Source organism: Mugil cephalus, chromosome 16 (genome assembly GCF_022458985.1).
Source record: "Mugil cephalus isolate CIBA_MC_2020 chromosome 16, CIBA_Mcephalus_1.1, whole genome shotgun sequence".
Taxonomy (NCBI): Eukaryota; Metazoa; Chordata; class Actinopteri; order Mugiliformes; family Mugilidae; genus Mugil; species Mugil cephalus.
Genome location: NC_061785.1, coordinates 8927852 through 8948245, shown reverse-complemented (window position 1 = coordinate 8948245; position 20394 = coordinate 8927852). Strand labels below are relative to the sequence as shown.

The 20394-nt window shown below is 38.0% G+C and overlaps 1 protein-coding gene across 1 annotated transcript; it reads left to right on the top strand.

Annotated features, from left to right (window-relative positions):
- Positions 1 to 9046: 9046 nt before the first annotated feature.
- Positions 9047 to 17971, top strand: LOC125022113 (alpha-N-acetylgalactosaminide alpha-2,6-sialyltransferase 1-like). Its single transcript, XM_047608426.1, has 9 exons — positions 9047 to 9203; positions 9337 to 9649; positions 9836 to 9998; positions 10441 to 10603; positions 14808 to 14946; positions 15025 to 15128; positions 15367 to 15450; positions 15681 to 15780; positions 16825 to 17971. Exons 1-9 carry the CDS (start codon positions 9103 to 9105, stop codon positions 17026 to 17028), a joined length of 1371 nt encoding a protein of 456 aa, XP_047464382.1. The 5' UTR covers positions 9047 to 9102; the 3' UTR covers positions 17029 to 17971.
- Positions 17972 to 20394: the final 2423 nt, after the last annotated feature.

The window sequence follows — 20394 nt, the reverse complement described above, 5'->3', positions numbered from 1 at the left end:
CATTTTTGACACAGTGACTTTTTGGATATAAAACATCAACACACGACAACAGTTTGCAAAAGTTTTATCCTGTTTGATAATTGTGGAAAGCCATGTCACGTTATGAGTGCAATGTGTTGAAGACCATTTGCTTTCTCAGACAATTAAACTCTGATTAAAAGGTTGCGCAGAATTTCAAGAAAGTACCTGAAGGCATCCAAAAGGTGTTTTTTTTTTTTGGTGAGAAAACTCATCCAAGTAGCTTCAGTTCTAAGAGACTGGTTTGAAGTTGAGCGTTAAAAAGAAAACTCTGTGGGTATAGTCCGCCAGACACTTGCTTGACTTGTTTCTGTTGGAACCAGAAACTGGTGCCAATAAAGGCATTCTGACGATATTCGATTCAATTCAATTCACCCATTGGGGATCAATAAAGTAGTATTATTATTATTAGTAGTATATAGTAGTATAGTATTATCTATAAAAAACAGGATGTGGCATCATATCAGACGGGTGTGATGATAGTTGGACCTAAATGCTGCTCCTTTGCTTTCCAGGATGGACGACTCATCGGCTGTAGATATCTTCCATCTCTGCTGCACCTCTGTTTAATATCTTATTTCTTCATTTCATTTTGAGTTTGAGTTTTCATCTTGATAATATTTAATTAGGGGCTACGGAGCTTCACCCGAGGCCCCAAGGCCCCTATTGTTATCCCACATGTTTCTTCTTCATCTTATTTTTTATTTTTTTTCGTTTCCTCCCCGTTTTCGTCCCTTAAATCTTTCGAGTTATATATCAAAACGTGTGGCTTGATCGGGATCAGTGTGCTATTATTTTTTTCTTTCTACAGTGTGACATTATTGTGAGAATATTCTACAATATTTACCCATCATCACAGTAAAATAGTCCATCCTTAGTCAATCTACTGCATTAATTCCACTCTCAACCAGTAGAAAATGCTGGACATCTGATTATGTGTGGGGGGAAATAAATAAATAAAAAATACCGTGATATAGATATTTGGTCATACCAGTCCTAGTCAGAGGCTCCAGTCTCGAGGTGTGAATGAAAGAAATTAAGACTGTATTCTAAATTGATGGGAGATTTTACAGTCTCCTCCAAAAGTATTGGAACAGTGAGGCAAATTCCCTTGTTTCTGTTGTTCACTCAAGACATTTGGGTTTAAGATCAGTAAGTTAGAGTATGAGACAAGAGTTCAGAATGTCAGCTTTTATTTCCTGGTATTTACAGGTGTGTTAAACAACTCGGGACACACCACCCTTAGTTTGAACCCACCCATTTTTCAAGTGAGCAAAACTATAGCAAAATGTGACTGACAGGCGTTTCTTGTTGACCAGGTGTTGCCTTTAAGGTTAATTGTTCAAACATTAAATAGCTCTGGATGACTAGTCTACTTTATGGCCTGAGTTGAAACCTGTAAAGTATGGAGGAGATAAATAAGAGGATAAACCAACGTGAAGACCAGAGGGCTGTCTATAGGAGAAAAGCAAGTCATTTTCAAGCTGAGAAAAGAAGGAAAATCAATCAGAGCCATTGGACAAACATTGGGCATAGCAAGAACAACAATTTGTAACGTCCTGAATAAGAAAGAAACCACTGGTGAACTGAGCAACAGACGTCGAAGGTCAGCCAAGAAAAACAACGGTAGCTGATGACAGAAATATTGCAAGAGCCGTGAAGAAAATCCCCAAAACATCAGAAAGCGACATCACCAACAACCTGATGATGGTATCACAATCCACTGTTCGAAGAAGACTCCGAGAGCAGAGATACTGAGGCCATAGCAAAAGATGCAAACCACTCATCAGTAGTAAGAATCAGAAGGCCAGATAGAAATTTGCAAAGAAGTACAGAGATGAGCCACAAAAGTTCTGGAACACAATCTTATGGACTGATGAGACCATGACTGATCTCTACCAAAGTGGTGGAAAGGCCAAAGTGTGGAGAAAGAAAGGAACTGCTCATGATCCGGAGCATACAGGCTCATCTGTGAAGCACGGTGGAGGTAGTGTCATGGCTTGGGCGTGCATGGACGCTTCTGGAACAGGCTCATTAATATTTATTGATGATGTCACTGATGATGGTAACAGCAGAATGAATTCTGAAGCCAGTTTACGGAGAAATGCAGCCAAACTAAACGGGAGGAATTTTATCATACGGCGATATGGCGATTAGTTACCGTTTAAAAGGTAACTAATCATTTCTATCATAAAATAGAAAGATGTGCACTGTTTTATTTTATTGCTCTATCAATTAAAGAGTCATCATTATTTAACTTTACCTTTGTCTAAAAACTAACACATTTTCAAACAGGTATTTTCTTTAAAAAAAAGAAAGAAAAAAAACACGTACACATGACAACAAACTGTTTACAGTCAACCACAGATCTTGTTCTGCTGGTCCCAACAATCAAAATGAAATCCACAGTGTCGAGGGCTTCGATGGCTGTGCAACCTGCTGCTTTCAATATGTTGAAATGTAATCGAAATGTAATCCACATTTTACAAGGAAAAACCACCTGCACATTGAACTCATTATTACAATGAAAAGAAGTCTAAACCTTCACCTGTCCTCCATGTTTTCTTTGTCTCTGTCCGTCCTCCTCAGGTGAGTGCATACGGGTTCATGACGGAAGACTACAGAAAATACTCCAACTACTACTATGAGAAGTACATTAGAACCAAGGTCATTTTCTACAGCAACCACAACTATATTCTGGAGAAGAATTTGTGGAAAAGTCTTCACGACAGGAAAATACTTAAGCTATATCAGAAATCTGAATCAGAGACAGAAAAGCTGAAGCAACGTTAATACATCAAGAATGGCAGCAATGGAATCTAGAAGTTAGGTCGTGTTTTCTTTGTTAACATATGTTAAGACACATGTGACAAATTCTGTGGTCATAGGGGTTGTGTTTTGTTTTGTTTTTGCCTGTTTGTGGTTTTTCTTAACAAACCTGTTCTAGCAGGAAGTTGAAGTAGCTTCCAAAGAAAAAGCAAATTAGAAAAGACATCATCAGCAATTTAACAAAAAATTAAAAAATAAATGAAATGAATAGACTAAGCACTAGACATCTTAGCCCCAGAACCAGTTTGTATGGCAAGTTGTGAAGTGAAAATATAATAATAGATGAGAGGAAGTGGGAAATGCATGATAATAGTATCAGTGGATTGTTAACCTGTTGGAGCTGGATGACTGATAATGCTGACTGTGTGAAGGTAAGAAATATTTCTGAGATCAGAACTGAGATCAGGACGTTTTATATCTTTTGAGGTCATGTTCTCTCCATTATTTTATGCCAGATCTCCGTTAAACAGTGGTGTGGTGTAGGATGTCTCTGTGAATGAGAGGAGAGAGGTGTGTTAATGAGGGAGACTCTGGTGATGACGTTTATACAGTTAATACAGATGTTTACATCAGATCGCTGATCTGTGCCTGAGAGCTCCCATGGCATCATGTCGCTGTTCCTATTAGAAAACACGGCCTTTTAACTTTTATTAATAAGGTTTTGAGCATTACATCGTTAGTCCCCATTCTTATGACTCCTCCATATGACCAGCTTGAGCTTATGCCCTATATGAGAGAGACAATTGATCATATGAGATTCTTATTGTTTTTATTGTTTGTGTCATGATTTTAATCTTGTTTCTCATTCTCCATGTTCATGTTTTATACATTCTCATGTCCATGTACAGCAATTTTACCAACCATGTTGCTTTTGAAGTGCTTTATAAATAACCCTCCTATTATCCTCAAACATTACTAACACATTTTACCCTCAAGAAAATTATTTACATAAACTTGTTGACCAAGTTTTTGTGTCAGGCACTTTGTTTATTTGTTGACTACATAAATAGCCCCTTGCTACCAGTGAGTTGACCTTATCTCTACTGTGTTTTTTTGAATGATGAACATTGATTTGGGTCAATTTGACCCCAAGGATAATAGGAGGGATAAAGACTGATTGACTGACAAATGAAATAGTGAAAGGAAAGACAGTGGGGAAATTTAAATGCAAATATGGAAAGAAAATGCTCCTTTCATTTGAGCTAAATTATTTTTAGAATGTTATAGATGTGAAAATAAACTTGCAAACAAATTTCATAGTGCTGTTCATTTTTTAGTTAGTGACATTTTTTATTATTATTGTCATTATTATTCCAGTTTCATAGCACATGTTGTCCCCACACAGTAAAAGGCAAAACATGATGAACCAAGAAAACTATATTTCATTGTCATGTTGTACGTTTTTAAAAGAAAAATGTAATGATTAAATTAAACCGTGTTGTATCTGTGTGGATATATAGTATTTCAGTGCATTCACGTAATTAATAGACTTACCTGGATTCTGATCTGAGATCGACCGATCCTGAAGCTAATAGCACCACCTGCTGCCTCTTTAGAGCTGTGACACCATCACATTTCATCAGGGACTGGACTTAAATACAGGTTGGAGGCGCTTGGACTATACAGAGGAATATTTCTGAGGGAAATATTGTACTTTTTGCACAATTTTAGATACTAGTTAAGTTACAGAATATAAGTTTAATTTAACGTTTTTTCATGCTTAACATAATTATTTTTTAACGCTATGATCAGGGGTTTAAGCCCCTTTGTCTAAGTGGCCCATTGTCACAAAAACACTTCTATCATATTTTCATTAACGTAACTGAAGTAAAACAAATGTATTAATGTATGTTTTCAGCTCACCTTTTCCACTTTTTTCTTCCATTGATCGTTGTAAAATTTTGCTGGAGCATTGATTAATTTGAATTAATTAAGTCACAATCTGCATAATGGCTACATTTAGTTTGTTATATTATACAATAATACTTCTTTTCTTTAATGATAAGCTGTTCATAAAGACATATTAATGAAATATGAAGAGTAAACTAAAAAACACACACAAAAAATGAAGTGTGTGATTATTCAAGGACCCAAAACCCCTGAATCACCTGCCACATTTGTAATAAAAGCAGGTTAGACTAATTACTGGTGGATTTTACTACTAACATTAATAATTAGTATATTAAAGGTCCGGCTCCTAACTTGAAATCTTAATAATCTTGTTTCTTCATTTCATCTTGATAATACTGAATATCAGAATTTAGAAAAATCCTGTGATATAGAGTTTTGTTCATACCACGCAGCTCTAGTCAAACACTCTGGTCTCAAGGTGTGAATGTTTGAAACATCTTGGGGACAGAAGTTAAGACTGTATTTTAAATAAATGGGAAAAGTGATGAATTTTCCGTTAATAAAAATGCCCGACATTGTTTGTAGTTTTCACTTACAACTTGACGACGTCTTGCATGTAGACTTTCTCAAGAACGGCACGGCGCAGTCTTCTCTGCCGTAATTACCTTCAGTCGGTTTCTTCTCCTCAAAATCATGTGATTTATAAAAAGTACAACCGCTGAGAGCTCTCAGGAAAAAAGGAAAGCTCGAAAAAGGAAACAGCTTTCCGTTGAAAGACGCGTTTTCAGTTTGTACGCAGCGCGAGGCACGTTTTTGAAGTTAAGCGTCGAAAATATGAAGCATTTTTTAAAACACACACACACACACACACACACACACACACACATACTAATTTCATGAACATCACACATATTTATTTTCAAAATCATCACCGCCGCCGCAGTCTGACACGTAGTAATGACGTGACAGCAGTGACGTCATTAACTGCGCGTCAAACCGCAGATGTGTATACACGTCCAACGACGATACGTGTAGTGTTCAAAAACTGTTGCTTGGTGGGTTTTACGACGACAGTAATGGTGGACTGTTGTTTCTCTTGACTTAGGTGATTGGTTCTTGCCATAATATGAATTCCAACAGTTGTCAAATAGGGCTGTCAGCTGTGCACCAACCTGAATTTTGCACAACACAACTGATGGTCCCATTAAGAAGACAAGAAATTACACAACGAGACACACCTGTGAAGTGAGAACCACTTCAGGTGACTACATCATGAAGTTCATTGAGAGACGGCCAAGGGTTTGCAGCGATATCAACAAAGAAGAACATTATTTTCTTTGATACATTTTTCCATATATCTTGCTTCGTATATTTAAATGTCTTAAGTATGTATTTTTACAGTGTACAGTGTATTTGCCCTCACAGTCTGAGGACTCACTTCTGCTCGGCCACAAGGAGGAGTCAGTGTAACACAACAACAGAACCTGCGCACAACACAGTTGGCTCCACAGCTGCTGATCCATACAGGAACAGAAAGAGTGAAGAGAACACAGGTGAACAGTTTTTGTTTGAAGGATTTATTTCTGTTCATGTACTTTTTTTTTTTAAACCTTTTTAACAACATAAACATTGCATGTTGTTCATCATCTTGACCTTTTAGTCACGACATCTTCATCATGTAAATAACGTAAAGGTTCAGACATGTCAAACCAGCGATAAAGAACTGCTGTCAGAGATGAACCATCAGGACAGGAGAAAACAAACAACTAAGCCCCTATATCACATATATAATAAATGTGTACACAATATAAAAGGTAACTAATCATATCGAGGGTTTGGAGCCAGAAGGGCGTAAGTGGCATTTTGGGCGAATATGAGTTCTATACATCAAAATAAAGGTCTTGATGAGCTCTATCCAATGGTGCCAAAAAGACCTATCTGAGATCAAATTGCATTGAATAAACCAACAAAAAAATATAGACCTAACACAAAAGTGTCAGTAATGTTTGGAGCCAGAAGGGCGTAAGTCCTGGCTCTGAAAAATGTAGGGTGTAGGACGTAGGACATGTTCATTCAGAGCCAGAAGGGCGTAAGTGTAGTTGGTGCCCTTAAACTGCATTCAAAATAGCTGACACAATTGCAGACATGGAACTGTCTGAGGCAGAAAAGATTTTCAGGATTTGTATTTCATCATAAGTGTGATCATGATAAGACATAATCATGCCTTGAAAGCCTTCCCTTGTTAGCCTAGACTAACATGGCTAACATTAATCCCGTTGTTTTGGTCTGATCTTGCAATGGGAGTATTCCTCACACGTACAGTCCCCTCTAAAGGTATTGGAACAGCAAGGCAAGGCCTTTGCAAAAGGCAAAAGCAAAGCAAGGCCCTTGCTTTTGGTTTTCACTGAAGACAATTTGGGTTCAAGATCAAAAGAAGAGTAGGAGACGAGTTCAGAATGTCAGCTTTTTATCAGCCTGTTCCAGGTTTCAACCCAGGCCAAAAAATAGACTAGTCATGCAGAGTTATTTAATGTTTGAACAGTCAACCTGACAAGAAACACCTGTCAGTCACATGTTCCGTTACTTTTGCTCACCTAAAACTGCTGTGGTGTAATACAAATGGTGATAAAAGCCGACATACTGAACTTTTCTCTCACACTCATATTTTGATCTTAAACCCAAATGTCTTCAGTGAACAACAAGGGAATTTGCCTGTTCCAATACTTTTGGGGGGAACCGTACGCACAGTTCTACAATGCTCTGACAGTGAGTGGAACTAAACAGACTAGTGAACAGAAAAGCAAATAAGACGTGACATTATTCTTTGGATGAGGTCAATGAATAGAAAAGTGAAATGAGTAAAAAGTATATAGTATAGTATTGTACTATATAACTCATGATTTACCAATCAGAAGTGTGTTTAGCAAGTTCATTGACTTTTATTGCTGTCTGTACCGTTCAGCAGATGTCCAGAATAAAAAATTGAAATTAGAAAAAAAAGAATGTTAAAGTTAAAAGAAAATTAATTACTTATTCAAGTGTTAATTATTCAATTAATTCCCCTTTTTACCAATTATTGTCTGCATTGTTCAGCAGATACGCCCAATATACCCATAGAAGACTTGAAATGTTTGGTGCCAAAAAGGCGTATTTGACGTTTTTGCCATATTTTTTGGATTTTAAAATGTTTTAGAACATGTTCATTGTATTAATATGCTATCAGTTTATTCCTTAAATACTCATTCATATAAGAAAGTTTGTGGTTGCAATGTTGTGGTTTAAGGTTAAAAAATACAGTTGATTGAAGTGTGGTCAAAATCTTGTTTTGTCTCTCCTGTAAAATTTGTCAAATGCCACTTACGCCCCTCTGGCTCCAAACCCTCAATATCTGTCATAAAATTGATTTTTATTTATATTGCCCTATCAGCTAAAAAGTAAAATTATTTAACTTCAACTTTGTCTGAAAGCTGACATGTTCCAAACCAGGTATTAAAAAAAAAACATACACATGACAACAAATCATGAGCACAATGTCAGGACAGGTAAACAAAGACGCTGTTTGGAGGCCTGTGAGGAAGGGGACATGACAACCATAACGCCCCCTAAGACTTATGAAGGTCCTACGGTGCAATGATCCACAGGTGGCAGTAGATAAACAGCAAGAAGAGCTACAACCCGTCTACAGTTTGATGATCATGTTACAGTGAAAAATATGTGAATTTAAACATTAAGAATGAATAAAGATGGAAAACAAGTCCCCCAGCACACGTTTATGATTTTTATCTTTTTACTATTTAAAAAAAAAAAAGTCAATACAGATTTTTTTGTTGTTTTTGTCTTTTTTTTTTTTGTTCTTTTTGGTGAAAGAACTCATTTACACAATCTGAGACTTCACTCTCCCACATACAGAGGGACTTCCCCAAATACTCACATGAACTTGTTGCCAGTATTCAACACAGATGTACAGCAACCGCTCTCAGTGTTGCATAAATACGTCGTCCTTTTTCTCCTGTCCCATCCCCCTACGGTACACACCAAGTTAAAGATTAATAGAAATATTCAAATTAGATACAAACATGGCATCAAAGGTACAAAGGAGAGCTGTTTTTTTTTTTGTTTTGTTCTTGAATCAAAAAGAGTTTCATTTATTACATTTTTATAAATAAAAACATCAACGTTCTAGTAATTAAATCTGTATAAAACCCACATGATAACTTCTGTGGTTGCTGTGTAATAACTCAGATACCTGTAAAACTAGGTGTGTGAGATTGACGTCTTTCTTCATGTCATATAACCCTGCCCACTTATGTTATCAAATGGATCGAGATGGATCAGAGAGAAAGACACTCCTGTCCAAATACTTGACTCTGGTTCATTCAACTAAAAAGGCTCCACTTCTCAGCGATGGCAGTCCCAGTCACCAGGACATTTTCTCTGTTAATTGTGATATCACTTGGCATTATTCTTTTTATTCTATCATGGGAAGGTTCAGAAACAAACTTCAGGTAAGTTGTGTTTTTGTATTTTGCCCAGAAATAGCACAGAGAAAGGAACATTTATATTTTTTGCATATAAATTATGAAACTACTTTCTTTTCATACATTTATAAAATGTCTTTTATGTTACGCTTTTTTTCAGCTGGACAAGTTTGTCAGGGAAAGTCACACATGTGAAGGGAAACAGGTCACCTGAAAATATCATTACGCTCTCTGGACAAAAAGGGAACTCGACTCCACGTCCTGCCGTGTTAACCACAACATCCCATGTGAAAAAAGCTGCTTCAACCAAAGGAAACCCAGTGACAACTCCAAAGAAACAACAAATGAAAACTTCTACAAATGCACCTGCAGCTGAGACACCAATGCCCGTCCTCTACAAGAAATCCTTCAAGAAGCTTCCAAAGTGGGATTTTGAGGATGTTTATAACCAGGATGGCCGTCCTGGACAGAGAGTAAGCTGAGACAAGATAGAACTGAATCTGTTTAAATGCATTAATGTAAAGAAGAATCAGCAGCTTTAGCGTCACTGCATGCATTTATTGTTTCTCTAATTGTTTGTCCACCTTTTTCTTTTTTTCCTTCTTTATCATCTGTCAAGGTTTATCTTATTTCATAATTTAAGACTTTATCATTTTTAGACCTGTCCCCAGTCTCTGCGAAACTCAAAGGATGAGAGCTTCAAGAAGGCTTTTCTTCCCAACATACGTTTGTTTCTGCACAAAGACAACATCAACATGAGCGAATGGAACCGACTTTCACATTTTAACAATCCTTTTGGTTTTATGGAGTACAAGTACGACGGTAGGTATTTATGTGTGCCTGTGACAAAGGAGTATTATGAGCTGAAACTGATGATAAAGGACATATGTCCAGGTAAATAAAGCAGATCTCATCCCGGGATGGTAAATGCTTTGCTTGTCTCCCTTGTTTCCTCCTAGATGTGCACCAAGCCATTGTATTATGTCCAATAAATAAGGCTTTTGAAGTTTGTGTAATGTGCAGAGTGGAGCTCATACTAGAAAACACCATAAACTCTGTATTCTGGCTGTAACATTTTTCGTCTTGACGCTGTCTCAAGGAAGGAAACTTTTCCCGTTTGCCGACACTGATCTCTTCATAAGGACATATCTTAATTAATATTCTCTGCCAAGTTGAGATAAGCTGATTAAACAGATAACGCCCTGATATGTAACCCATTCTACTTTTATTTACTTTCTTCTATGTGTTTTCTTTTTCTTTTTAGATGTGATGCCTTCAGTGAAGCTGATTCCAAAGCCAACAGAGCCTCTGCTCCTTCCAAAACCAGGAGGTGATGGCTGTGTGCGCTGTGCCGTGGTGGGTACCGCAGGAATCCTCAATGGATCCAAAGTTGGCGCAGAGATCGACTCTCATGATTATGTTTTCCGGTAAGAAAGAGTGTGGGAAGAAAATCTGTTGAGAGAAACAGTCAGTATCTTGTGTCATGTAAAGTGTATCAGTTAATGTGGTCTACTTTAAATATGAGGACACAGCTACAGCATTAGTCACACCCTTATTGGTATGACCAATATTTAACCATGGTGGAGGTTTGATCCCAAAAATAACAGGAAGTATTGTCTTGGAAAAGAAAGATACTTAAAGAGATGATATAATGATGTATCAATGATTCATTAAACATGTCTACATGATAGTAGTGAGTGGTTTCCTGTTCAACCAGTAAATGTACAACTGGGAGTTGAAAGTGAGCTGGAATGGGTGGTTTTTCTGCCTAGTCTTGATTTGTAACCTAAGACGTGTGTGTGGTCTAAGTGTAGTCATTAAGTGGCTTCATGGTGTCCTGATGTAGGACTTTTCTACCATTGGTACTCATAGTCACAATGTCACATCCACTGGGATTTACCCTTTTATTCACACACAGGGTTCAGTGTCTTGTTTAACCCTTTAAAGGACAAGGAGCCATATTTGGTAACTTCAGTCGACATTTTAATGAGGTCAAGAAGCATTTGGGGCTTTTATCGAAGATCAAGGCACCACTCCACACAGAAGTGGCCTAATGTTGTCTAATGTGATAATGTGATGTATTTCAAAGAGAGCCCTATAACAGGTTAAGGACGCTTCGGCATGTGGTTCACGTACAGGGGACCGAATCGTTCCACCCACTGAGTCCCAGCCACCCGTAATGTTTGAGATGGTTGGTAGCTGCATCTTGAGTCTGGTTGCTTTCTTTGATTCGTTGTGGAAACTTAAGCCTTCCATCAGTAAACAGGCAGATTCTGGGAAGAAACACGGGCACTGGATGCATTCAGTATCTTTCCGAGAAAGGAAGAAGGTGAGAGATGGTGAAGGGCTTGAAGCCTGCTGCAGGTTCATCTGTACAGAGGAAGGGCACAGCTGTCACACATTCCCACAGAGCTATACTCAACGAGGGAATACAGAGGATTACTAGACTACTTTATTATTAGTACGTTTTTTTTTTTTTTGTTTTTTTTTTTTACACTAGTGTGACTGATCTGAGGGATCAAAGTACGAAACGAAATCTGGATCTATTATTTTCATGGTTTTGTGTGCGTGTTGGTGTTTTTAAATAAAATTTGGGCTGGAAACCATAAGCTGCATCGACTAATGACTTGAGTGATTCAGACACACCTCCCATGCAGGACTAATGTGTGCATTCATTCATTCATTCATTCATTCATTCATTCTCTCTGTTACTACTTGTCCTGTGGGTGGAGGGCTAGAGCCTGTCCCAGCTGTCATTGGACAGGTCACCAGTCTGTCCCAGGGCTAAGAGAGACACAGACAACCACACTCATACCTACAACCAGTTTAAAATCAGCAGTTAACCTAACCAACATGGCTTTGGATGGTGGGAGTGCCACGCAGACACAGGGAGAGCATGCAAACTCCATGCAAACCTTTGGATATTAGTTTGCATTAGTTGGAAATTAGTTAGTATTATTGAAAATTCCTTGCAAGTCTCATGAGCGTCCACACCTTTTTCTTTCAGAAGATCTTAAACAGCAGTTTATTTGTTGGCATGATTCATCAGTTTCAGCTGAAAAACTCAACATTTGTCATTGAATACACTTCTATTGTCATTACACAACCACCCTCTTGAACTGATTGACAGACCATTCATAGACTTGCCTCATCATCACTCATTAGCTAAGGTGTGTGCATACCAAAATTTGTCTAGCGTTGTGTTTGCCTACACCAGGAACCAAGTCCATGGTGTTTAAATAACTTTTTTTTATTTATTTATTTTTAGCTTCGTTGGGCAACACAGTGACTCATTGTACGGGTTGTATCTGTCACACACCTGCAGTATCTCACCCTCTTCCTCTGTCTTTACGACTCTGTGTCAAACAAAAGCAAAATTCTCCAGAACAAATTTCTCTTGTGATAAAGTTTGAATCAAGAAATTTTCCTGTAGGATGTTTTATAGCAGACTTTAAAATTCAGTGACACGTTTAATAGTTGAGCAATTCACCTTCTCTTTGTCAATTTGATAAGAAAGGGATAGGTTTCCGTTTCAACATCATACTCACGCCTGATTATTATGCCTACCCCTCTGTAAAAACCAGCTCAAAGTCCTCGCATAAATGCTGATGTGTAGAACAAGTTTTATTGTCTCTGGATCTACTGTGGTTGAAAAGGGTTTTACGGAAACCCCATGCATTTTTCAAAATATTACATTAAGAATCACTCAGTGATCCAGCAAGGATGGCTGCGCTGTTTTATTAAAAGACACATTTTTCCATTGCCGTGCTTCATGGCCATATAAAGCCAGTACATTTGAAAGTTCTTCAGAGACAAAAACAGCTAAAACAAGGAACCTAACACAGGAAACATGCCTGAAGATACAGACTCTCAGCCATGAAGGGTACAGCTACTGCCAGATCACCAGGAAGTGCGAATGTAGTCCTTCAGCAGTTGGATCCACTCTGCAGAAACACAGATGAACCAACAGTTTGGAAGACAAACCAAGATTTGGTCGCCCAAGAGTTTCTTCAGAACTTGGCTGCAGGAGCACGGTATCCAGGTCTTAGAGTGACCAGGTCAACCCCCGGACATGAGTCTCTCTTTTGACCTCCCACCCAATAGGAGGGGTTTTACCTCATTCATTTAGAAAATTTTAGAGATGTTAAGATACTCTACTGTGCCCCGGATCATGTCGCTGTTTATTTGCATACAGATTGGGAAACTGGGATCGCCTCTGGAGACGCAGCGATCAACGTGGATGAATCAACGTGCTGATCACTTGAACATATCGGCTAGTATGATAATAAAATGGGCATCATATTACATGCTGCTCTTCAATGGCATAATGACAATATGTTTCTACTACTACCAAAAACTTACATCTGCTCCACAAAGATTACGCCACCACTACCAGTCTGCCAAAGTCCACCCATGAAATGATAATATATTGATACTGGAGACGGTTATTTGTCTCTGCCTGGAGGGTGAAACTGAACATTCTTTGACTTGTTTATAATTATAACTCGTCAGGTCCTATGACTCACAACACCAGCAAAACTTGATCAAAGATTATCTACCACATATGAACAATGAATGACTTGAATGATTGTGCTTTGTATCCATTCCTCATGTTGTTACACAAGTCAGTACTTTATGTTTGTGCAATGTCAAAAGTACATACTTGCTCACTGATGTGGATGAGAAGGTGAGTCCGGACTTTTGGCTGGTAGTGTGTGTCTGGTATGTGTTTTGTCCTTACAGAGATGGAACAGTTCACTTCTAGGCCTTGTTACCACATCTTGTGCAAGTTTTTTTTTTCTTTTTTCTTTAAAAGAGCACCTGTTATCTTTCCAAAAGTAGAGTTGACAGTTGGAGGAAAAACAGTCACAGATTTAACATTAATGGGTGTGTGTTATTCCTGTTCCTTGCGGTGGGTATGAGTTCATTTTATTTAGCATCTTAACGTTGCGAGATACGTCGCAGTCTTCTGTTTTATCAAAAAGTACACATACATTTTGCTGGAGTTTACTGATAAGATGGCCACTGAACTCTGACCTTTTGATTGACACCTCATTGAAACAATTCAGAGCTACTTTGTCCTGTCAACAGCCTTCAAAAGCCAATGAATCAGCCTTGTTTTAACGCCGTTTTCATGAAAAAAATTCATTTTTCAAACAAAAAAAAACTATTCAAAAAAATGTGTACTTTGTTCACACTATCAGTTACTCTAATAGTAAATTTGGTTATAAAATATAATTCCTCTGAGTGTCATCTTTCTGAGGAGCCCAAAATTATGACGCGTTGTACAAAAGTGTACAAAAGTTATGGCCCTTTTATTCAAAGCGTGTTACAGTTTGTTAACGGTTATGGGCCATTTTTGTAGCAAAAGTATTTGCAAATGTGTATTTCGATCCACAAATGTGTAAAAACAATTCACAAACGTGTAACCAAATCCACCATTAAAATCGTAGCAGTGATTAAAAGCACAACGCAGGCGATGCATATTATAAACATAAAACAATGTGTGTTTAAATTGTGGAAATTTAAAAAAATATAAATGAAATCAAATTGCGGGCGTTAACAATTTACATCACATCTGGTGTGTAGATCTACTGTTATGCTTGACAATCCTCTGTTTTTCGTCTGCAGGATGAATGGGGCCTTGACAAAGGGTTTTGAGGAAGACGTAGGAAACAGAACAGATGTGTACGTTCACACGGCCCACTCCATCACCACATCGCGATACTTGTTGAAGAAGTACGGCTACACGGGTGCCCCTCATGATGAGGTAATGAAACTTAAATGAAGATGGAGTGATGTTGTTTATGCTCAAAACAAAGATCATGTCTGTCTTGCTCTTTGACAGGGGATAAAGTACGTCATGATTCCTGAAGGATTGAGAGACTACCAGTGGCTGGAGGGTCTTCTGAAAGGAGAAAGTGTCCGTGCCGGCCCGTACCACAAATCACAGTAAATATCACACTGGTGTCCTGTGGTCTTTAGTTGGTGTTGAATATATATTATATCCGTAGAATTTAAAAACAGAATTACAACATCAGACTCTGTCGTTCAACAGACTTTCAGTTCAAACTCTGCCGAGCTCTTACACAATGTGCAACCTGCAACGTGTTTCCAGTCCTGCTTCAGCATTGTACAAACATAAATGAACATCTTTTTATCAAATTGCTTTCATATATTATCGCTCCAGGCCAAGAACATACTACTCAGGGCAGTACAACGAGAGCCGCTTCTACGTTCTGCACCAAGACTTCCTCCGATACGTACGAAACAGGTCAGCCTCCTCCCAAACACCATCCAAACTGTCTGTGGGAAACAGTATGCTCTTATCACTTCAACTATAATGGTGACAGATGAGTCAAGTGCCAAGTCAAAATTAATTGGCTTTAAAGTCATTTTTCTGGAATAATATAATATGAGAGACGATAGACGTCTATCGTTTCAAATGACATCATCTGACTTTTGGACGTCCATGGTCATTTGCTGTGTTTTCATTCCCACCAGGTTCCTGTTGTCTCCTAATCTTAATGCTTCATTCTGGCCGATAGTCAGACCAACCAATGGGGCTTTCACTCTTTTGCTGGCTCTGCACACCTGTGACATAGTAAGTCCATATTACAAGTTATGAGTAAATCCGAGCTAACACAGCGTCACCCACTAGTCCTTGTGGTTTGGTTTTTTCCTTTCAACAATGATAAAGTGTGGAAGTCACAACCAGCTTGATCACTTAGTGTTTGTTGAAGTGCACCTGTGACATTTTTAATCCTGTAACTACTATGGGATTAATGTCATGAAGCTACAAAAAATGTCTTTAAAATTTGACATGTTATCAAAACAACTTCTGCAAGACTGAAACTACATTTTTTAGAGGCTGGTTTAAATGGATTAGTCACAGATCATTATGATACTTACTTCACTTACAGTTTTGCTATGATTTGCTAAATGTAGTCCTATCTATTGTGCAGCCAAAGTACTTTGTTCCCATGATGTTTATATACAGGATTTGACAGGATTTGCCTCCACATTTAGGTTTTTGTGCCGCTCAGTGTTTACTTTCTCATCTTATAATAGTTAATGGGGTAGATTTGCAAAGAAGGCGGCTGTCTGGTGATGTGTTCACCACCCCTTCACAGCCCAATGAAGGTGTGGTAGAAAATGTGACACCACCAGAAGGGAACAATAAAGTGGAATGCTAAAGTAGAAGTTGTACTAAAGTGGAATGCTTCACTTATTTGCTAGCTGTAGTAGCCGTAAGGCTTCAGTCGTGAGGGTGTAACATAGATGTTTACTTTGAGGTTGGGCCAAACTCATGTCAAGTAGGACTCCTGTGGTTTTTACCTGCCTGCAGTTTCTATGCTGATCATGGGAGATAAAAGGAAACCAAAGTTGCAGTCGTCATGGCAATGCTGTTTACAGTTAACCACAGATCTTGTTCTGCTGGTCCCAACAATCAAAATGAAATCCACAGTGTCGAGAGCTTTGATGGCTGTGCAACCTGCTGCTTTCAATATGTTGAAATATAATCAAAATGTAATCCACATTTTACAAGGAAAAACCACCTGCTCATTGAACTCATTATTACAATGAAAAGAAGTCTAAACCTTCACCTGTCCTCCATGTTTTCTTTGTCTCTGTCCGTCCTCCTCAGGTGAGTGCATACGGGTTCATGACGGAAGACTACAGCAAATACTCCAACTACTACTATGAGAAGCAGATTAGAACCAGGGTCATTTTCTACAGCAACCACGACTATATTCTGGAGAAGAATTTGTGGAAAAGTCTTCACGACAGGAAAATACTTAAGCTATATCAGAAATCTGAATCAGGGACAGAAAAGCTGAAGCAACGTTAATACATCAAGAATGGCAGCAATGGAATCCAGAAGTTAGGTCGTGTTTTCTGTGTCAATATATGTTCAGACAAAGCGAGGCTGTCACATCACATTTGTCACATGTGACACAATGTGACAAATTGTGTGGTTAAAGGGGTTGTGTTTTGTTTAGTTTTTGCCTGTTTGTGGTTATTCTTAACAGACCTGTTCTAGCAGGAAGTTAAAGTAGCTTCCAAAGCAAAAGCAAATTAGGAAAAATATCATCAGCAATTTAACAAAAAAAAGTAAATGAAAATAGCATTAAAAATAAATAGGCAAAGCATTAGACATCTATTCCACAGAACCAGTTTGTATGACAAGTTATGAAGTGAAAATATAATAATAGATGTGAGGAAATGGGAAATGCACTTTCTGAGTTTACACCTGGATGTATATCATTGTGTTGCACTTTCTGAGAGAAGTGCTGCTTAGTGAATTTTATTTGTTGGTCTTTTTTCCTCGTTGATCCTTGGTTTCCTTGTTCCTTTGTTTACTGTTGTTTGTGCCCCAGGCATTGATGTACGTATGTTATCCAAAGTATTGGTGCCTGTCTTTAGGTCAGATGAGTGTGGAGGTGGAGGTGGAGGTGGTGGAGGGGATGTATTCTATTCAGTTGAATAGAACTGTCTATATCTTTCCTTTTTATGGAAGCGGTTTTTCACTTTTTAAGTGTTATACACTTATGCACTAATCACTATTCACATGAGTCTGCTCTTGAGAAATAAGGTGTGGTGTAGAGGGGGGAGATTATTATTTATTACAAATTACTTATTTTTTTCTGGTTTCTGATTGATGAGTTGGTGGGCTTTTATTTTTGAAGTAATATCATGGTTGTATGGCTATATGCATGGTTGTTGTAAGACTGGTAATATTTGCGTACAAAGACTTTGAAGGAATTTAATAAAGATGTTTTTTGACACAGTGACTTTCTGGATATAAAACGTCGACACACCTGTTTGATAATTGTGGAAAGCCCTGTCATGTTATAAGTGCAATGTGTTGAAGTGTGGCCAACACCATTTGCTTTCTCAGATAATTAAACTCTGATTAAAAGGTTGCGCAGAATTTCAAGAAAGTACCTGAAGGCATCCAAAAGGTGTTTTTTTTTTTGGTGAGAAAACTCATCCAAGTAGCTTCAGTTCTAAGAGACTGGTTTGAGGTTGAGCGTCAAAAAGAAAACTCTGTGGGTATAGTCCGCCAGACACTTGCTTGACCTGTTTCTGTTGGAACCAGAAACTGGTGCCAATAAAAGCATTGTGACGATATTCGATTCAATTCAATTTTACATCACCCATTGGGGATCAATAAAGTATTATTATTAGTAGTAGTATATAGTAGTATAGTATTATCTATAAAAAACAGGACGTTGCATCATATCAGACGGGTGTGATGATAGTCGGACCTAAATGCTGCTCCTTTCCTTTCCAGGATGGATGACTCATCGGCTGTAGATATCTTCCATATCTGCTGCAACTCTGTTTAAATTCCTTAGTTTGGACCATGTTTCCCTGAGTTTGTGGCCCACATGATCGGTTGCCTTCGATGTTTTCATGTTTTTACCCGTTCGTGACATTTATTTCCCCATTTCTGCACGATTGAAGGGAACCACTGCTACTGCTCTCGGAACCACGACGTGGTCCTTCACACATATAAACTTCACAGCTTGTGATTGTTGAAGTTCAGTCCTCATCATCTCATATGTAGGAAATTAAGCAACTGCCAACGACACTTTAGCAACATTGTTCTGAACGTGTCTTTCACAACAGAATGATGCAAAGTTCCTGGAAATGCAGGCTGATAAAATCATTCTGCGAAAGACAACACACGGGTCATCGGCTGTCGTCCATCGAGGATCTTCCGCGTACATACTTTGTCCAGCTTAGGTAGTCTCAGGGAATTGTGTCACAATTTTGATTAATCACTAGTTGTATTATAAAACAGACCCTTTTAACTTAGGAATTCAATGTTCCAGCAGTGACTGTGAAGTGCAAAACCACATACAGTTTGTTTTTACTTTATGATCACAAAAAAAAAAGAAAATATTATTTCTTTAACGGCCTTTCAAACAGTAATTCAGACTACCCTCAGCAGATTGATTGGTTTCAAGGAAACTCAGAAGACTTTTCTAAAAGCATGGGAGTCCTATTCACTTCAAACCAGGCAACAACACTGAGGCAAAAACTTCCCTTACCGCAAATGCAGAACACCTGCACAAGTACAGAGAAATGTCGTTTAGAAAAAATGCAGGGAAGAAGAAAGCAAAACAACCCATCAAGGTGTGACACAACAGGAATGATAGTTCACCAGAAATTGTGCCAACGTTCTGCCAAAACCTGTGAAAGACATTCCTTGAAAGGCAACATAGCATCAAGACAGATGGTCTGAAAGCCATCTCTGTCAAAATGGAAAAGCGTTTTTTCTGGACAGGGGAGGTGGTGTAAGATATAATCTGACATGAATTTACAGCACAGTCGGACTATACTGTATGTCCCTAAGATGTTTCACCCCCGTTCATATATGGCTTGTAGAGAACCATTCATCGGCAAACGAAGACAATTTTCTCCAGCTACAGGTGAGTGTGCGGATGTTAACAGACCAGAGTTTCGGTGAGCAGCACTGAGTGCGTTTACATGCTCTTTTCATTTGAACCAAATTATTTTTTAGAACATTATAGATATAAATATTTATTAATAGATGAAGAAAGAAAGCTTGCAAACGAATGTCATTGTCCCCACACAGTACAAGGCACAATTGTCATTGTCGTGTTGTACATTTTTTAAATAAAAATATAATCATCAACTGGCTGAGATCGACCAATCTTGAAGGTAATAGCTCCACCTGCTGCTTCTTGAGAGCCATTACATTTCATCAGGAACTGGACTTAAGTAAAGTTGGAGGCACTTGGACGATACAGAGCAACTTTTCTGAGAGCCGTTGTTACAAAAACTGAAATAAATCAAATCTACATTTTTGTATCATTTTTTTCTAATCCAGATAATACATCTGTTCATAAAGACATAATGTAATATGAAGAGTAACACAACAAAAAATATATATAAGTTTACATCATTTTTAAATTTCGTATATTAATAATTTGCATGTTAAATGTCCAGCTTCTAACTTTTAATCAATGTTTTGCATGTTAACTTAGATTTTCTATTGTTTACCTTTTTATATTGGTGAAATCATATCTTATCTCTTGCCCCATCTGCTGTACTATTAAAGCTATTACTCCCTGTGTTATTTTACACAGTATTTAATTAGTTAATATTAATAAATACATGTTTATTTTGAAAATGCCAGAGGGGGAAATTATGTCGCTGTTCTGCATCAAATCCCAATCTACTA